Source organism: Electrona antarctica (genome assembly GCF_951216825.1).
Source record: "Electrona antarctica genome assembly, chromosome: 4".
NCBI classification, from domain to species: Eukaryota; Metazoa; Chordata; class Actinopteri; order Myctophiformes; family Myctophidae; genus Electrona; species Electrona antarctica.
Window position 1 is genome coordinate 32,403,393 of NC_136809.1, and position 20,975 is coordinate 32,424,367.

The window sequence follows — 20,975 nt, forward strand, 5'->3', positions numbered from 1 at the left end:
GATTTGTCACAACTCGAGTTGGCTTTGTACGACGCTTAAAAGGTCTTTAAATACATACTTTTTGAAATGACTATTGGGAATGATTTCCTGTGCCTGGCGTCGTCATGAAAGGGGGCGGGACTGTGACGCTCTATAGCTCTCGCGCTCTCTCTCTCTCTCTCTCTCTCTCTCTCCAACTCGTAGAGACTGGTGAGACTAAACTATTAGTTAAACTCGATTCAGCATTTAAATGTGGACTGGGAGAAGCAAAATAAAGCGACGGCAAAAAACGTAACCCTGCACAACTGGAACCACTGTGCTTTTTAAAATATATATATTTTAGTATCTGTGGCCTATAGAACAGATCACACAGGTCAGCTTGGGACGAATACCAGGCCTTCCTCCTGGAAAGTCTGGTGGCACGATGTTACTCTTTTCTTGAGAGTTCTGCATTCTTCTGCTCCTCACATTTCACCCTTTGTTTGGTGTTTTATCACTGCTGTTCCCTCTCCACGTCTCCCTCTATCTCAGAGTTTCTCAAAGCGGGTGCCGTGACAAAAGTCCAATTGTCCATAGAATACTTTGATAATATTTGGAATAGGCTCTATATGCACACAGAATAACTCTTCCTACTTCCAGGCCTCTTATCCCTACTTCCTTCAGGTGTAACTGGGGATACTAATTGAGGCTCTGTTCTGGTCTAACAGAGTCAGGGTGCTGCTATTGTGCATGTTGGCTCACTGGAAACACTCTGCTACACCAGTGTGTCTCAAAGTGACCTTGACTCAATATTGTTATTTTTATATAATGATATATTAAGCAGATGGTGGGACATCCCCAGTACCATGCCAGGGCCAAAACTACTAAACAGATGCACAGGCCAAAGAAAAATGACCCGCAAATTACAGACACAATGTTCATGTATGCCTTTTCTGCCTCCCTCAACAAAATGTTACCATAATTATGCAGACGATACACACATTTACATAACCACATCACCGGGGGACTGTGGTCCAATAAAAGCAAATGCATTGAACAAATCAACAATTGAATGTGCCAGAATGCTCTTCAATATAACAAAGACAAAAACTGAAGTAATAGTTTATTTTGAGCCATGGACTAAATTAAAAGTCAGTGGTCAGCTTTACTCGCAAACAACAAAACAAGGTAGAAACTGCCTTTTACAGGGTTTTTTTATTCCTTACTGGTGCCAAAAAATCTATTCAACTTTCAGCATGATCACAGGTTTAAAAAGACAGGTGCCATTAAAAACACTGAATTATTTTGCTGATTACAATATAAAACTTCTTCTAAAATGCAATTGCTTATCTAAAAATCCAATAATCTAAAACCCACTAACATGTATTTAAGAGTCTACACATGTATAGGATTGGAGGTGTTAGTTGTATCTCTCAGTTCGGCATGTTGGAGTGTCCAGGTCTCCTTCCTGAGGGGGAGGGGGGGGGGGGGGACTTGGGGGGGGGGGCTCTCTGCTAGGGTGCACAATGTGAGGTTGCGGAGAGCTCCTGTGTATCCTGAGTACCTCTGGCCAAGTATGATTTTGCACGATGGTTTCTGAACTGTTTCCAGCCTTTTAGTTTGGCCGACAGTAAAGAAACTGTGCCGGACTGGGACTGCATACTCCAGCACCGGGAGCACATATAGCCTGTGCAGATCAAAACCAATTCAGGGTCTTGGACTCCAAATTGCAGGTGACATAGCACGAAGAGCTTTCTATTGACTGAGGTCAACATATAGTCTAGTTTGCCGTGCTGCACAGTATGGTCTTATTTGTACGTGTAGTATTTCAGCATTATTGTCTATTCTCTTGACTCTAATAACTATGTTTTAACTTTTAAGTATCTTCAAATGTCCTTTTATAATATGTTTATTTTGAATTTCATCTTAAAGGAATAGTTCAGTTACTCATTGCAAAATAATAGTGACCTTTTTCATCCCACGGGGGAAATTCAGTCTTCAGCTTCACCCAGCTGATTGCTGCCAACAGAGCAGTGCATGGAATGCCTGGAATCTAACTCAAGACAACCAGGGCCACTGGCTTCCCAGACGGACCATTCAGCTATGGCCGCCCCAATGATGTCTTCAATACGAAGAAAATGTTGGGTTACATGACATTCCTTTACGACGTTGGACGTTGGATTCTTCATTCACGTAAAGTTTACCAGAATGAATTAATGAATCCAACAAAACGAGAAGTTACTCGAAGAAGAATTAAAGCAAAATGGATGTCCAGATTAATAACAGTCTGTTTACAAAATTGGGATGGGTTACAAAATTGTACAAAATTGTACAAAATTGTACAAAATTGTACAAAATTGTACTCCAGCACAGTATTTGAATGTATTAATACACACGTACACTCTCATTCCCTCTCTGCTTTCCTTCCATCCTTCCATTTGTTTGCACTCCTCTCTCGGTATCCAGTGCTGGGATGATGGAGTCTGATCTGGCCTTGTCATCTCCACCCATGGGACCCCAAGCAGTTGAGGACCATGGAGGACAGAGGACATACGTAGCAAATGTCACTTGTAACCAAACATCAATGTTATACTGAAAATAGCTTCTCTCACGGACGCACGGACACAGACGCACAGACGCACGGACACATGCACGCATGCACGCACGCACGCACGCACGCACGCACACACGCACGCACGCACGCATGTCGCACGCACGCACGCACTATAAGTAAAAGGAAAAAAAAAGGAAATGTAAGCCCTAGTAAATAAACGAGCAAGTGTTGCACAAACGTAACAATAATGAGGAAAGAGGAACGGTTTAGGACATACAAGGTTTCCACCGACAGCAACGATAGACTACATATACCCCTAGAGGACTTCCACCTCAGATAGCCTCAGTGTGAGACATTGAGTTCAATCTCTGAGCAGAATTAGAGATTGTATAGCGATGTGATTAATGCCTCTGCATGCCCCTGTATGCTCTTTGTCCTGACAGAACTCTGGCTAATGAAGAGCCTGCACTCCACGGAAACACTGATATTTGGTAGGAGATAAGGAAAGTCTCAAAGATGTTAATCCCATTCCAAGCCTTCCTCACAAACACAAATCCATTGGAGGGTCTCATGTGAATGGCACAAACTCCACTCCATACTCCAAACGCCTGGAATCAAACACTAGCTTGTCAAACTCTCTGGTCATGTCCAGAAGGCCGCTTTCCGCTAATGATAGATTGAATACATTCTGAGCCCTGTTTTATACTCTGTTGTATGGACTCAACCCCCAAAATTATCATTATTCGAACTGGGGACCCCCAACACTGACAAGCACTTGGAATTGTAGGATTTGAGGCAGTGTTTGACTCCGCCTTAAAAGTCCACTTCACTGTTATCCGGGGAAACCAAAAAAAGAAAAAAATCATGTGGGGTTCCCCCTTGGGGTCCCGATATGCAGGAATATACACAATGATTAGTCTTTAGGGTGGTTGTGTTCCATGTGATATCCTTCTCCTATCACAGCAGCTCACAAATCTTGCTGCTGTGTTTGCACATTGTTGTACTTCGCCCAGCAGATATGGGAGTTTGTTGTAATTAGTCATGTTTTCAAAATCTCTGTGGGTGATTGTAATCTGTGGGAAGTATGTGTCTCTGACGTCTTGGTACAATGGACAGATGGTTAGGAAGTGTAGCTCGGTTTCCACTTCATTTTGTATGCAGTGGGTGCATAGTCTGTCTTCTCTCGGGATACAGGTCTGCCTATGACAGCCTTTCTCGATCGCAAGACTGTGCTCACTGAGTCTGTACCTAGTTAGGATTTGTATTTGTTTTGGGTCGGTCACGGTGCTCAGGTATTCTACCACAGTGTATTCTCTGTTTAGGGCCAGATAGCATTCTAGTTTACTCTGCTTTTGTGTTGCTTCTTTCCAATGTGTCAGATAGTTTTCCTTTTGCTGTTTTATAATTCACTTAGACCAATGGGATTTCTATCTGGTGGCTCTGTTTGTGTTTGTGCACAGAGTTCCAGGGCCAGCTGGCTGAGGGGGCATCTCTCTAGAGTTTTGCTGTGTGTGAGTGCTCACAATGTGTCATCATGCGACGCGCTGTGAGCTTCTAGACCGGCTATAATGACACAGTAAAATTACATGGCCAAAAACAGGGATGCCAGGTTGGAAGTAGTTAGACCAGCTGTCCCTGCCTCTGACCTTCTGAGCCAAGCCTTGTCCACTAGAAATGTGGCAGTGCTGACATGACAGAAGAAGGGACTAATTTGATCTAGTAATGACAACTTGCAATGCATAATGAGTAGAGTACTTTCTACTTTGGTACTTTAAGTACTGTTTTGATACCAATACTTTTGGAATTTTACTCAAGTAAAGTTTAGAATTCCAGGCTTTTACTTGTAAAAGAGTATTTCTAAATTGCAGTATTGCTACTTTTTCCACCACTGGTAAATAGTAATGATGCATAATAAACACATATACACGGTAGGCTAGAACTAATTTTGTCACGATCCTGGAATTCAAATAACTGCGATTAACATTAACAATTGGGTAACCCTTTGTTTTACAGTACAGTAATAACCATGAAATTACATGGTAATTACATGGTTATTACAAGGTAGTAAGGAGTAATTACTGGGTATTTACTAGGTAATTACATGGTAACTACAGGGTAAACACAACACAACAATTACTAGGTAATTATCAAGTATTTTCTTGACTACTACCCTGTATTTACCAGGTAATTACATGGTAATGTAACCAGTAATTACTATGAAAACGAATCAGTAATTACTAGGTAATTATCAAGTATTTTCTTGACTACTTACATGGTAATTACATGGTCATGTAACCAGTAATTACTCAGAAAATACAAAGTTTTCCCCAGTAAGTACTAGGTAATCCTTATGTATTTTCCTGCCAACTACCAGGAAATTATAACCTATATACTAGGTAGTTACCAGTTAATTACACTGTAAATACTGGATAATGGCCATGTAGTTACCTAGTATTTACTATACAATTCACTGACGACTACCAGGTATTTACCCATGAATTATTGAGCCATGTGTTATCAATCAATTGGTGCAGTTGACCGTGAGGCTGTTAACGACGGTATTTACATTGTAATTACCAGATATTAACCTGATAACTACCATGTATTACCCAGTCCATTACATGTTAACTACAGGGAAATATACCCAGTAAGTACTAGGTAATTATCATGTATTTTCTTAACTACTACCCGGGAATTACCATGTAATTATGAGTATTTATTATTGATTCATGCCTTATCAATCAACTGGTGCAGTGGCCGTGCAGGTGTTAATGACTATTTACATTGTAATGACCAGATATTAACCTGATAACTACCATGTTTTACCTGGTAATTACTCAGCATTTACCCAGTAACTAGAAAATATTTAACCGGTAATTACCTGCTATTTACCCAGTAAGTGTGATTTGTATTTACCTAGTATATACTAAGTAATTAAAGTGGAACTGTGACTGTAAAAGAAAGCGTGGTTTGTTTCCATATTACTACCTGGTACTTTCAGTATTTACACAGTAATTACGGTAGAACTGGACTGTAAAAGAAAGCGTGGTTTGTTGCCATGATATTACTTGGTAATTACTCAGTATTTATCCAGTAACTAGACAACTATTTACCTGGTATTTACCCAGTAATTAAGGTGGAACTGCACTGTAAAAGAAAGCGTGGTTTGTTTCCATGATATTACCCTGTACCTTCCCTGTAATAACCATATTTCAGTTTGTAATCAACGAGTAGCCCATGAACTCAAGAATGACACAATGATGACAGTTTAAGGGTTTTTATATAGAGATGGTTGCACAGCCACAGACAGACATGGATGGATGATTGTATGAATGGTATCTGAAATTACTAACCTTAACACACTTATCACTGTAAAGTTCAAATACATTAGCTGAGGCTAACTTAGCTTGTTAGAGCCCTGTTAGGCTACCATAGATGGCTGCCAATGTTAACCTAGCAACATGATTTAGCATATAGCAAATACAGGCAAAAACTAACTTTTTAGAGAACACATAGATGAATGAATTGTTGCAACATTAATTAATATTGCACTGTATAAACAAACAATGAGCATACTTCCTGAAGAACGCATTCTGTGATCCTGTTTGTCTGAGTCTGTGTAGCTGCATGACTGAGTGGTTGGGAGAGTGAGTGTAGAGAGTGGAAACTGACTCCAATCAAGATACAGGTTTGGGGGATTTAGCAGGTGTTGGGAATTCACCTAATCAGGTCCAGGCTGGGGTTGCCATGGCGATCAATTATTTTCTACAGGTTAAACCAGTGGTTTTCAACTTTGGTAACCAAATGGACCCTTATAGTTCTTTAACTTTTGAGAGCATAAAATTAAACCAAGTGGACCCTTACAGGTCATATTTTTTATGAATAGTTAAATAATTGTTAAACATCTGCATTAATTAATTTACTAGAAGTCTACACAAGTTAGAGAATGTAGAAGAATTTAATAATTAAATCTCATCAAATGGTGGCCCGTGCCGTGGCTCAAATGCAAAATAAATAATGGACCTTGATTTGAAAAGGGTTGAAAACCACTGGTTTAAACCATGAATTGTAAAAGTAACTGTGTACAAAATTCCCCATAGCATTTAGTGAAGGCTACTTCATGCACACTCTATTCATATTGAGGACCCATTTTTCTACTTTAGTTCAGGCTTCTGTTTGGGCAGTGTAGTCAGTGAAAGAGGACCCCAGTCCAGCTGCAACTCTACATGCAGCTACACAGACAGACACACAGGATCACAGAATGCGTTCTTCAGGAAGTATGCTCATTGTTTGTTTATACAGTGCAATATTAATTAATGTTGCAACAATTAATTAATCTATGTGTTCTCTAAAAAGTTCGTTTTTGCCTGTATTTGCTATGCTAAATCATGTTGCTAGGTTAACATTGGCAGCCATCTATGGTAGCCTAACAGGGCTCTAACAAGCTAAGTTCAGCCTCAGCTAATGTATTTTAACTTTACAGTGATAAGTGTGTTAAGGTTAGTCATTTCAGATACCATTCATACAATCATCCATCCATGTCTGTCTGTGGCTGTGCAACCATCTCTATATAAAAACCCTTAAACTGTCATCATTGTGTCATTCTTGAGTTCATGGGCTACTCATTGATTACAAACTGAAATATGGTTATTACAGGGAAGGTACAGGGTAATATCATGGAAACAAACCACACTTTCTTTTACAGTCCAGTTCCACCTTAATTATAGTTACTGGATAAATACTGAGTAATTACCAAGTAATATCATGGCAACAAACCACGCTTTCTTTTACAGTCCAGTTCTACCGTAATTACTGTGTAAATACTGAAAGTACCAGGTAGTAATATGGAAACAAACCACGCTTTCTTTTACAGTCACAGTTCCACTTTAATTACTTAGTATATACTAGGTAAATACAAATCACACTTACTGGGTAAATAGCAGGTAATTACCGGTTAAATATTTTCTAGTTACTGGGTAAATGCTGAGTAATTACCAGGTAAAACATGGTAGTTATCAGGTTAATATCTGGTAATTACAATGTAAATAGTCATTAACACCCGCACGGCCACTGCACCAGTTGATTGATAAGGCATGAATCAATAATAAATACTCATAATTACATGGTAATTCCCGGGTAGTAGTTAAGAAAATACATGATAATTACCTAGTACTTACTGGGTATATTTCCCTGTAGTTAACATGTAATGGACTGGGTAATACATGGTAGTTATCAGGTTAATATCTGGTAATTACAATGTAAATACCGTCGTTAACAGCCTCACGGTCAACTGCACCAATTGATTGATAACACATGGCTCAATAATTCATGGGTAAATACCTGGTAGTCGTCAGTGAATTGTATAGTAAATACTAGGTAACTACATGGCCATTATCCAGTATTTACAGTGTAATTAACTGGTAACTACCTAGTATATAGGTCATAATTTCCTGGTAGTTGGCAGGAAAATACATAAGGATTACCTAGTACTTACTGGGGAAATTACTGGTTACATGACCATGTAGTTACCTGGCAAATACTAATAATCACTGGGTAGTAGTCAAGAAAATACTTGATAATTACCTAGTAATTACTGATTAGTTTTCATAGTAATTACTGGTTACATGACCATGTAATTACCATGTAAATTCCTGTATTTACCTGGTAAATACTCATAATTACATGGTAATTACTGGGTAGTAGTCAAGAAAATACTTGATAATTACCTAGTAATTACTGATTAGTTTTCATAGTAATTACTGGTTACATTACCATGTAATTACCTGGTAAATACTCATAATTACATGGTAATTACTGGGTAGTAGTCAAGAAAATACTTGATAATTACCTAGTAATTGTTGTGTTTATTACCCTGTAGTTACCATGTAAATACCTAGTAAATACCCAGTAATTACTCAACAATTGTATTTTTCCATTGAACATTAAAGGACCACTTCACCACTTTTCAACCTATCTTCATATAACTTTTCAGGACTAGAAAGCCTGCAGTTTCTATTAGCTTGGATTCCCCATCGATGATGTCACTGGTGGACGGGTTCTGAGCTGCCCACAGCCCTCCTATGAGACACGGGGAAAAATGGTGCCATTGTATCATGATTATTAGTGAGGACCTATATGAAGATAGGTTGAAAAGGGGTGAAGTGGTCCTTTAAAAAATTTTTTGGCTTTTACAGCTTTGTAAACACAAAACATCACAACACAGATATGAAAAACATTTTAATGTACAAAGAAATTACTCATAATGACCACTGCCAATAATCTAAATAAATAATGCAGCCTACTAAAAAAAATAGGCCATACTCATGTTGGAAGTGGAAGTATATATAACCTTGCGTAACCAAGACTTTCCACTTGCGCCTGGTATTCGTTCCAAACTGGCCCGTGTGATCCTGTCTAGGCCACGCCTACTTAAAAAATATGTGTTTCTGGTTGCTGGTTACGGTTTTTCCACGCCGCTTTGTTTTGATTCTCCCAATCCCAATTTAAATGCTGTCTTGAGTATAACTACTAGTTTAGTCTCGCCACTCGCCACTCGCTACGAGTTGGAATACAAGATGTTATACAAAACAAACTATTACTATAAGCTAAACTATGCCCCATCAAGGGTTTTATTGATGCCTTTGATTGCGTCCAGGGAATTGTTTTGGGTGATGCCGGCACGCTTGGTTGACTTATTCCGGCTGCCTATGAGTTATTTCCGCTCCCGACCGGATCAGAAACCTAGACCCAGGCTTGTAGACAGGCTAGCCGGTCTACAAGCTCCCAAAGCATTACACTGGTGACGTGACACAGATCGGGTTTCCCGGTGGGGAGGAGTGTAGCAGTAGTTGCTCAGAGCCTCGCTGCCTGATGACCAAAAGCCTAATATCTCCCCGGGCCAATTAGGGGAATTCCCCGTATAAAGTGGTTAAGATGTTGGTTGGCTTGATCTTGGTTCGATTCCCAGCACACATTCCCACACACATTGACACACCAATGGGTGAGAAGGCAGAGTGGAAAACCATTCACTGGAGGAGAAGAGGTGAATGATAAAACAAGTGTATCCTAATAAGAATACATGTATGGATGAATGAGCTGTATGGTGTTCCAGCACTGCACGGCTGAAAACTAGAAGGAATGCCAAGCACACAACTACAGTCACACGTGAACGATGGGACCAACTTTGCCATGTGTACGGCTCCAGAAATACGAGTATAAGAGAATGATGCCAGCCTCCACACTGTGTCCCTCAGGTACTGTTATTGGCAATGAAAAGTAAACAGGCAATCACATGGACATGTTTCAGCACAATGCCTTTCCTCAGCATAATCTGAGGCACACAATATTGCTGCTGGCATCATATTTTTTTTGCCTGAAAACCAACCTTCAGGGAGCTCCATTTATTTATCCATTTATTTGGGGGGCATAATTGTATCCGCCCATTCATTAATTCATTCATAATGGCTTGCACCACAGAGGAAAAGGTCTGAGTCATCGTACATCATCATGACGTAACATGTCGATTTTCTGTGTAGGACGAAAATAGCCGATTTGCTCGTCTACAAATGACGGAAATTCTCCATTCATTGTCAATGGCATTTAGTGTTTGTGTTAGGACAAAAATCTACACTATAATATAGGAGGGGCTAGTGCCCCTCAATAATAATAATAAGTCTGTATAACGGGCAATAAAGCAGCAAATTATTCTCTGATCTAGAAAGAATAAACCAATTTAAAAAGCATAAACATTAATGTTGCTATGAAATTTTATTGGACTAAGAACATTACATTACACTGCATATGAATGCACAGCTAAAACATTTGTAGGCTAATTGTTTCTGCATGATCTATCCTCACAACGCTAGCGTACCCCGCCTGCAGAGTATGCAACGTACATTTTCGGTACTTTTTCACGCCACTCTTGTACGAAGGCATTGATTTATGAACAAGAACAAACATACATGTCAATTATGACTGTGGTAACAGTCTGAAAAAAGGACGAAAACCACGTGCTGCGGTTTTCCGCCAGGGAAGCGATGGACAGACTTGAGCCTGCACAGCTGGATGCGCCGCGCCAGGTTTCCGTATGACCCACCGTTCATCTGATTTAATTAGAAAAGTGTAGATCTCAAGCACCGGCCAGCGTGTGTCCGCTTTGAATAGTGCTATGGCCAGACAGTGCCCAGAGCATGGGAACTTGTATAGCAAACTAATCATCAAAAAGTAATTTTTCGCAAAGAACCGTAAATGTAGGACTAGTTACCCCAGTCAAAAATGAAATGTACAGAGATGCAAGGTTTCTGCCCGACAGTGATGATTATGCACACATTAACATTATGCATGGGACTATATGAGGTTGATGGTTGAACTCTGTTCCGCCACAGCTTGTTGATGTCGAGCTCATTTACCTAAACGTCTTAGTGAATAAGATAAGTGCCCCGGAGGGCTTTTAGCCAGAGCAAAACGAAGGCTTGCAGATAGCTCAGTCTGCTCGTCCGTGTTCAGTGAATCCTCCAACCTGTATAACATTCTGCAATGACAGCTATTGACAAATTGCATTGGGGAATTTGAAAGTATTTATTTCCTGCATGGTAACAGATTGCTGCCTCTTTTTTTTGCGCGCGGCCACAGTCCAATGTATCACACGCATTCATCATTGCGTCTGTCAACAACAAGAACAAAAAACTAAAGAAACCCAACAGAAAACACACCACTGGATCTTTTCTCCTCAATTCCACTCCATGCATGCGTCCAACATCACTCCTGCACACATCGATCTTTATCTCTCCGGCATCTATCTATCCGTCAGACATATCTCCATCCATCTCTCTGTCTCTGCCTCTGTAATTGAAATTTCCTGCGTTCCTTTATGCTGTGATTGTCACAGGTGCGACAGTGAGGCGACATCTACGGTTTCTTTACGGAACAAATGATGCATACATTCATGCATTCTCCTCACACGCGCGTGCCCTTGGGAAGACACACACACACACACACACACACACACACACACACACACACACACACACACACACACACACACACACACACACACACACACACACACACACACACACACACACACACACACACAGCGAATGCGTGAATGCACAGATAGATAAGGGAAGATACAAGCTTGCAACATGCAACACAGCAAGGATACACACAAGTTCACACTTTATCTCACACACGCACAGACAGATAATAATAGTCGCACGCACGCACGCACGCACGCACGCACACAGTTTCACACACACACACACACACACACAGTTTCACATGCCTGCCACATACAGTACATGGGGAAGTAGCGTGTCCTATACATTACTGCAGCTGACAGGACCAATGATGCCTGCTAGTCATGATGAATGGATGTGAGGGGACAGCGTTGGATCATACACATGTACCATGTTGTACCATATGGATGATGTGGCCCAGGGTGCTTCTCACACTCTTTCATGCCGAGGACTCGATACTAGCATCATGTGGTAACATGTCATTGGTTCGACCTCCCGTTAGTTCAACCATTACTAACCCTATCTCTAACCCTAACGAAAACATAACCGCAAGCAGTAGCGCATGTTCGCCAACCTTAATGCATGTTCACCAACCTTAATGCATGTTCTGTTACGGCTCACTCCTCCTCACCTTCACATGCAAGCACTGCTTAGCCACTCCCCCCTCACTGACTACTCCATGGCTCTACTCAGCACACCTGCTCTCCTTCACCAATTCACTGCACCTGTCTTCCATCCTACAATCAAGCACTGCCTCTACAAAAGCCCAGTCTGCCCTTCATTCCACGCCAGAGCTTCACATGTCTACATGTATGGTAAAGTACAGGCCAAGCCTTTAGTGTTAAACTGAGTTAGAGCTAGTTACAGTTTTAGCTTTACGCAGCTATTTTCCCAGCTGTTCAACTTTACACGGTTGCAGCTCCTGCCTTTGTTCTGAAGACTGACGCCTCCTCTCCTTCTCCTCCCCAGTGCTTGGATTCCCACGCTGAGTTTGGCCAACCTGGAGAGCCACCGATCTTCTACTACCCCACTCCTTTCCCTAAATACCTTTGTGAATAAACCTGAACAACACCTGAACAACGCCTCCTCTCCTGCTGTGCACTTGGGTCACACTTACTAAATATAACATGTTCGCCAACCTTAATGCATGTTCTTAATGCATGTTCGCCAACCTTAATGCATGTTCGCCAACCTTAATGCATGTTCGCCAACCTTGATGCATGTTCAGACTAACAGGACTTCGGATCTATGGGCAGTCCCCCATCAGGTACAGTATGACGGCCGCAGAAACATTCTGTGGCAGCGGCGAATGCCACACAAGATTTGCACACACACACACACACACACACACACACACACACACACACACACACACACACACACACACACACACACACACACATACATACACACACACACATACACACACACACACACACACACACACACAGTAGTGTCTTACCCTGCGTGACTGTATCTCTTTGACGTAGAGAGGAAGCAGGAACTCAGATTCTCCTTCCAGTCTCACTCCCTCCTTGGTGACACGCAGGTTCCCCATGCCATCCTGGACGGACAGACAGACAGACAGACAGACAGACAGACAGACAGACAGACAGACAGGGAGGGAGGGAGGGAGAGAGACAGGGAGACAGGGAGAGAGACAGGGAGACAGGGAGAGAGACAGGGAGAGAACCAGTTAGTCATTCATTTGGTCATAGATTGAGTCTTGTGCTACAGTATGTGAGACAAACAAGCATGTTTCTGTTATTTTAAGTCTGGAATTCAAAATGTAATGTGAGTAAAAGTACAAAAGTACTGGCAACAAAATGCACTTATAAAGTACTAAAAATAAAAGTACTCATCATGTAGAATGTCCCATTTCAAGAGTATCTACTGTATGAGTATGTACATACTTAAAAAACATTCCAGATTTTAACCTTGTTTTAATGTTGTGTTGCATAGGGAAATGTAGTGAGCTTGTAGACCGGCTATAGATCGAGGGTATGCGTGTCACATCATAGCTGGAATGTTATGCAGGAACGCCTACTGAGTGGCAAATAACTACTTTCTGGCCTTGACAGCCCATACATCCAAACAGAAAATCACAATCGGATTCATTAAACAATGTTAAACGACGTTAAACTCACTTTGCCACTCAATTTGCCATTCACTTTAAGCATGCGCATACCCTCTATAGTCAAATAGGTGATGTATATACTGTACAGTAGGGTTAAAGTGATTTAACTGAAACAAGCCCAGAAAACAACAACCACCAACTACCAATATTTACAAGCTAATTTACAGAAAGAAAAACAACTTATAATAAGCAGTCTTGGCAACCCTGGCTATGGGCAGAGTTTCAATCAGACGCACGCACGCACGCACGCACGCACGCACGCACGCACGCACGCACGCACGCACGCACGCACGCACGCACGCACGCACGCACGCACGCACGCACGCACGCACGCACGCACGCACGCACGCACGCACGCACGCACGCACGCACGCACGCACGCACGCACGCACGCACGCACGCACGCACGCACGCACGCACGCACGCACGCACGCACGCACGCACGCACGCACGCACGCACGCACGCACGCACGCACGCACGCACGCACACACACACACACACACACACACACACACACACACACACACACACACACACACACACACACACACACACACACACATTTTAACCACACACACACACAAACACACACACACACACACACACACGCACACACACACACACACACACGCACACAGTCACAGCAGTCATGATCATGATTAGGATTACATTTTCATATATTTTTATATACTTTTTTTTCCTAAGGCTAATATGTAGTAGATTTTGTTTTTTGTTTCTCTTCCAAGAAAATGCATGGGGAATCAGAAAGTGGATGAGGAAATATTTTTATTTTATTTTATTTATATATCATTGTCCTGTAATGTCATTCATGTCGAATGTCATGTTTTTATGTTCTGTGTGGACCCCAGGAAGATAATGGGATCCTAATAGAACTAAACTCTAAACTCTAAACTTGAAAGCCTAAAAGGCAGACATTAATTAATTGTTTGTTCAATACCAAAAAACCCACAATTAAATCGTTAATCACAATTAATTAATTCACACTTAATTGTCAACTTACATTTTGTAATTGTTAGTGTGTGTGTGTGTGTGTGTGTGTGTGTGTGTGTGTGTGTGTGTGTGTGTGTGTGTGTGTGTGTGTGTGTGTGTGTGTGTGTGTGTGTGTGTGTGTGTGTGTGTGTGTGTGTGTGTGTGGCCTGGTGTGCGCCTGGTGTGCGTCTCTGCGGTTAACCCACACCATTGAGCAGTGGTTTGAAGCACTTGGAGTGGCTGTGTGTCTCGATCTATCAGGGCTAATGAAGTCACCAGCAGCTCTGCAGAGCTCCTCTCTCTCCGCTCAGCTCTCTCCTCAAGAGGGATTGTCACCAAAGTGTGCTGTCACGTTCAATTTTAAAATGTCACCAGCGGATTAATGAGGCTATCTCATTGAAAAAGTGAAAATGGGTGCATGCATTTTGTTCTGTGTGTGCGTGTGCGTGATAGAGACAGAGTTGTGAACTTGTAGATCGGCTATCTCCCTAACCCTACTCTTGTGAGACACGTTTGTATGGTAAAGTAGGGTATTTATAAAGTAGGGCATTAATTTGTGAAAAAAAAATCACACCCGTGTGAACTGAGTGGTGCAAGGTCTTATATAGCCTGATCAGCTGTGGTCTGACGTAATGTCAGTGACCATGGTAACCATGCTCACCCCTGCACGGACACGTACACACTACACAGGTACACAAACATACAGACAAAGCTGGTTGTTGGAGTGGTTTGCACCACTCAAAAACCAAAACAAAACAAAACATGAAATATGGAGATATGCCTAGAAGGTTTCTGCCCGATGGCAGCATTATGTTTTTAGTCATGGTAGCTGAAAACATGGACTCTCTCCAGGGTGCATTAACATGATTGATGTTAACACAGTCTAGTAGTAGGTGACCAGATACTCGCTGTACCGTGCTGACCACATAATCACAACGTCGGCAGGTCGCAATAATGACACATTATTATCACCACTTTATACCCGAATCCAGCTCAAGTGGAGTGGTTTTCTCCGTCATTTTCCGTCATTGATATAAGAATAGCTGACAATGGACCTCCGCAAGCTCACATTATATCACAACGCTTGAAATAATGCCCTGATGCTTCATGATACATGCTTATATAGGCCTACAATAATAAGCTGGACTTTAAAGGGATAGTTCAGATTTCTTTTAAAGTATGAAATACTTGCCATTAATATAGTGGTTGCAACTGTATTAATTGATTGCTCGAGTCCCGTGGTGGGAGTTCTGCTATGGTTTTGGTGAAATATTAAGTAGTTCCGGTCATTTTGTGGGGGGCACAGGAGGCCACACATTAAAGTAAATGAATCCACAAAACTAACGTAATTTGTATTGTTGCAACTTTTGACCCATCTATCACATGGAACTATGCTTTTTGTGTCCATATCACTAAGCCCAAAAAATAGTTCCATGTAATAGAGGGGTCAAAGTTAAATGCACCATTTACCATTTATTTGTGGAAACTCTTCATTTGCACTGGTGTGTCAGAACCTACAGTCCACATTGGAGCTGACCAGTGATCATGTTCACAACATGCCAGGCTATAGAAACTCCTGCTGATTTGTGTCTCTTTGTAAGCAGCTGTGCTTTACCACTTTCTCACTTGTGTGGGTGTGTAGTAGCTACTACTTTCCGCAATAGAAGATTCAAATGTCAATTTCAACATTGGAAGAAATATTTATTTTTCTCACATTCAAATTATATTCGAATCCCGAATTTTGTTCCGATAGCACTAGTTGGTATTCATGGCAGCCAGATCCCACATGATGTTGTGTGGGAGTTCAGACCATAGATATATATAAACTCTAGATAGCTCACCCGCGCTGTTGGCCAATGGAGAGCGACGTCGTTACGTGGCGGCCATCTTACCTCGGGACACATAACATTGGGTCTATGGGGCATGTACTCTTAAATGACCATAACTTGCTCAATTTTCAACCGATTTTCAAACGGTTTGGTTTGTTATAAACGTCAGAGACGTCCGCATACTTATATGCTTTTATACGACGTTCATATAAAATAAACAAATTAAGCAGATAAGCGTCCTGAATCATAGCCACGTTGACAACGTTTGTAATAAACCAACCCGTTTGTAAATCCGTCAAGATTTGAGCGAGTTATGACTGTTTCTGTTTGAGCTGCCATTGAACATACTGTACTGTATCCCCGATGTAAGATGGCTGCCGGGTGAACGACGTCAGAAACTCCGCCTTGAGCCATCTAGTGTTTATATATATCTATGGTTCAGACTGCTCCAGACTGTACTGAATAACTGCTAGTTTGCATAACGTCTTAAGAGTAGGACTCAAGTCTAAGATGTCATCAGTGAGTGTGTCCTCCAAAGTGGACTTTTTGTTTACATCCTCCAAAGAGAATGATCTCCCCCACAATGCAACAGCACATATGATGCATTGAACACAGGCCTTTCCCGTTGGGTTCAACCTTCTTCCAGGAGAAGGCCTCTGGAACGAATGTCCACATATCATTGAAGGGTCTGGTTAATATGATTGGTGTCACCAAATATGTACAGCTCTCCATTGTAGATAAATGCTGAATGTCCCATGCGTCATTCTGGATGAGGCTGTGCAGAAGGTTGTTCAGCCTAGGGATTGGTTTCTGTGTCAAATGTTGATGTTGTTGTAGTCCCTATGATCCCCTTCACCCCCAAATACGAACATTGTTGTCCCGATAATGTTACCAGAGTGACCTTCTGAAGCATGCATGGTGGTGTTAATTAAACACCAGACCATTGTGCTGGTGTCCAACTTGTACATGTCATTATAGCGTACACTCTGGTTCAGTCCCATCCCTTTAGTCAATCTAAACGTGGAGGTGAATCCTCCATGAATAAACATGACCTTCCCCAAGACACAGGCTGAGTGGTCCTCCCTCCCCCATGGAACAGCCCCAGAAACTCTGGGTTTGAACTATATGTGGGAGTCCACATCAAATGCATAAATCATGTTATGGTAGAAATCTCTCCAGAAGCCTCCGAAGATGAAGACTGTATCTTCTATCAGCACAGCTGTGTGCCCCTCACAGCAATGTTTTCCTGTTCCAATTGCCGCTGGTAAAGTTAACTTCACAAAGCGCACTGGACTTTTTATGTTTGCTTTACGTATGCCCCTGTGACGTCATGTTTGTGCGTGCCCCTAAAGGGCACTTCACACAGGTGTGATTTTTTTCTACTCTGTCTGTGTCTCATAGGAGTGCTATGGAAACAAACCCGCCTAAAAGTGACATCATCATTAGGCAGTATTTTTAAGTTGTCCTTTAAAGATAAATACATGTGGGGAGTTACTTGCTTGCCATCAGCATTCACAAGAGATTGCTGCAGTCTTCTAAGATTAGCCGCCAAAACACGTGCACGCACAAACGCACGCACGCACGCACACACACACATACACAATACACAATACACAAAATACATTTCTGGCTAGACTATTACAGTAGTCTAACTGCCCATCAGGAGAAGAATGCAGCTAAGGAATGCTGTTGTGAATGTTCATTAATTGTTAACAAACCGAGAATCCCTCTGAAATTCTAAGAAATGTCCTCTGAGCATTATTAAGGAAAAAGAGAATGAGAGAGAGAGAGAGAGAGAGAGAGAGAGAGAGAGAGAGAGAGAGAGAGAGAGAGAGAGAGAGAGAGAGGCTACCGGGCTAGCATGAGTGGAGGCGCAGAGTGAGAGTGGCGGGGAGGAGGGAACAAATCACAGACGGAAGCCAGGCTCAAACCTCGTGCCAAGTATTCAGATTGCTTAACTTAACGTACAGTATATCACCTTTGTCCATTTCCAACCTTATCTTTGTATAATTGGTCCTCATGAATGCTCATTCTGTCTACTCACTGTATGTCTCATTGGTGGGCCATGGACAGAGACATGCCTACCTATGACATCATCGATGGTAATTCCAAGCTAATAGCAGGGAAAGGCTACAGCCAAGTTAGTATATTTGAAAATGGGGTTTTAAATGACCAAACCTGCCTGATGATGTCACTAGCAGGCAGGTTTTTGAACTGTCTAGCCCTCCTCTGAGACAAACAGAGTTAAATGATATAGTATGATTGAAAAAGGAGTCAAAAGGAGCTCTATAGCATTCTTGATCTGTGTAATCAACACTAGAGGGCGATGCATCTCATTTTCAGTTAGTAAACTAACCTGACAACACCCCCCTCCACCCAGTCAATGCAGACGCAACAGTGAAATAAAAATACAAAATAACTGTCAATGTGATGGAGCCAAACCAAGCTCAGGCTCCATCCATAAGGAAGACCCATACAGTAATGTCTCTCCTTGTTCTAGGATCAATCACTCTGGTACATTTACACATGGACTACTGGGATGTATGCTAAAGTACTGCAGCAGATGCCTCCTTAGAATAACTGCTGCAAATGTTTCACTGTTGATAGATTGCATGCATGTTTGCTCATTATATTCATTGTTGAGAGACAGTATATTATCCATATTCCCATTGTGTATACGGAAGCTGACACTGAGCATGGTTTATTCATGGTAAATGGATATATGCTCATATTGCTGGTGATATGGCTATGATATATCATACAGTATTAATGAGTATACACAACCCAGCCAGCCCAAGAGCAGATGGTTAGATCACCCTTCAAGTCTACTTGTTATTATATTTTAATCTTAGTTGTAGCATTACTGATCTCATTGTGATCGGTAAAGGTGTATAGGTCTACTCCCTCTCTAGTGAGTGAGTGAGTAAGCATTCACCTGTGTAAAGCACTCACAAAGTGCACATACAACAGAAGAACACTGCAGAAGCATTACGAACAATAACGAAAGAACACAAGCTGTACAATTTATCTCAGAAAACAAAACAGCAGACACATTACACACCTGGAGGAAAAAACTAAACTGACATTCCACGAATGTGTGTTTAAACAATACATTTAGGTGATTCTTTAAAAAGAAATCACACCCGTGTGAACCGAGTGTTGCAAATCCCCCCCCCCCCCCCCCTCTCTGTCTCTCTCTCTCTCTCTCTCTCTCTCTCTCTCTCTCTCTCTCTCATTAGCAGGCAACATGCAGCACTATCTCTCTCTCTCCGTTTCTGTCACAACAGCGCCACTTTTAGTACTCATTGGTACTGGTCACATAGTCACACACAAACACGGACACGGACATTGCTGTTCGTTGGAGTGGTTGCACCACTCAAAAAGAGGCTGCAGCTCTCAGGACCGGAAGAGCATTCCAGAGACTCGGAGCTACAGACTGAAAGTCTCTGTCACCTTTAGTTATGAATCTAACTGTGTGTCCGTCCGTCCGTGTGGGTGTCCACTGTCCATCCCTCTGTCCGCGCGTGTACTGTATTTGGGTCTGTGTGTGCCCATATGTGGGTGCATGTGGGTGTGTGCGAGTATTATGTGCACTATGTGTGTCCATACTTCATCGCTTTATAGTGTATATCTATTATTGCATGGCTTATTATTGCTGTGTTTATTGTTCAATGCTGTGCACTTGTGTGACTCTCTGCTGACTGTAACAGCCTGAGGGATTAATAAAGTCTTATCGTCATCCTTGATAGTGACTTTGACCTTTTCCAACCAAAATGCAATCATCTCTTCTGGCCCGGCTTACCGAACATTCCCTCCAAGTTTCTAGAACATTTAAAGCATCCATTCTCAAGTTTATCTTCAGGAGAAACAGAGAAGCAAAACAACATGCAGACAGGTCTGTCTGCCTACCCATCCTAACTTCTCTTAATTCGCTGCTTGCCGGTGAGTTTCCAGAATGTTAAAATTTCACTGATGACTTTTAAAGCCTTGTAAGGCCAGGCTCCTAGTTAATATTTTAGACATGCTGGTCCCGTGTGGGCCCTGAGCGCAGATATGGCCAACTCAGTTGTTGTTCCTAAAACTTGCACCATTACCTGCCTGGGGCGATCAGGCTTTTGCTGCCCTGGAGCTAAGATCTAAGGCTAGCAAAGTCAGTGAAAATGTTTCAAATCATGTCTGAAAACTTTCATATTGAGGCCTTTTCATATAGTTTCTGCTTTGTATATTGCGCCTTTCATCTGTGCTTATCATTTGTCTTAATTTGCTTAAATTGACGCAACTGATGTGTCATATTTAGTGTTGGAATGTTTGGAAAAAAGTATACTGTTTGTGGCTTCACTGGCTTGTGAGTATGGTTCCCATAATACTCCTAAACTCACCTGGTCCATCGAATCAATAGACGCCAGTTCCCCATTCATTTGATCAAATATGCTGCTGAGCCAATCAGATGAAACTATGAGAAACCAGGAACAGGTAATGTTTATGCAAC

General features: G+C 41.8%; 1 protein-coding gene across 3 annotated transcripts in view; it reads right to left on the reverse strand.

Annotated features, from left to right (window-relative positions):
• The window catches only part of LOC306922272 (zeta-sarcoglycan-like), a gene marked incomplete at both ends in the record, with an annotated part of 588,514 nt that overhangs the window by 183,454 nt on the left and 384,085 nt on the right, over positions 1-20,975 (reverse strand). For 2 of the 3 annotated variants that reach the window (XM_079499735.1, XM_079499733.1), the window contains one exon: positions 12,992-13,093. The exons of the other annotated variant lie outside the window; for it this stretch is intronic. In XM_079499735.1, coding sequence (XP_079355861.1) covers positions 12,992-13,093 — 102 coding nt within the window. The remainder of the gene's footprint in view (positions 1-12,991; positions 13,094-20,975) is intronic. 3 annotated transcript variants of the gene reach the window in all.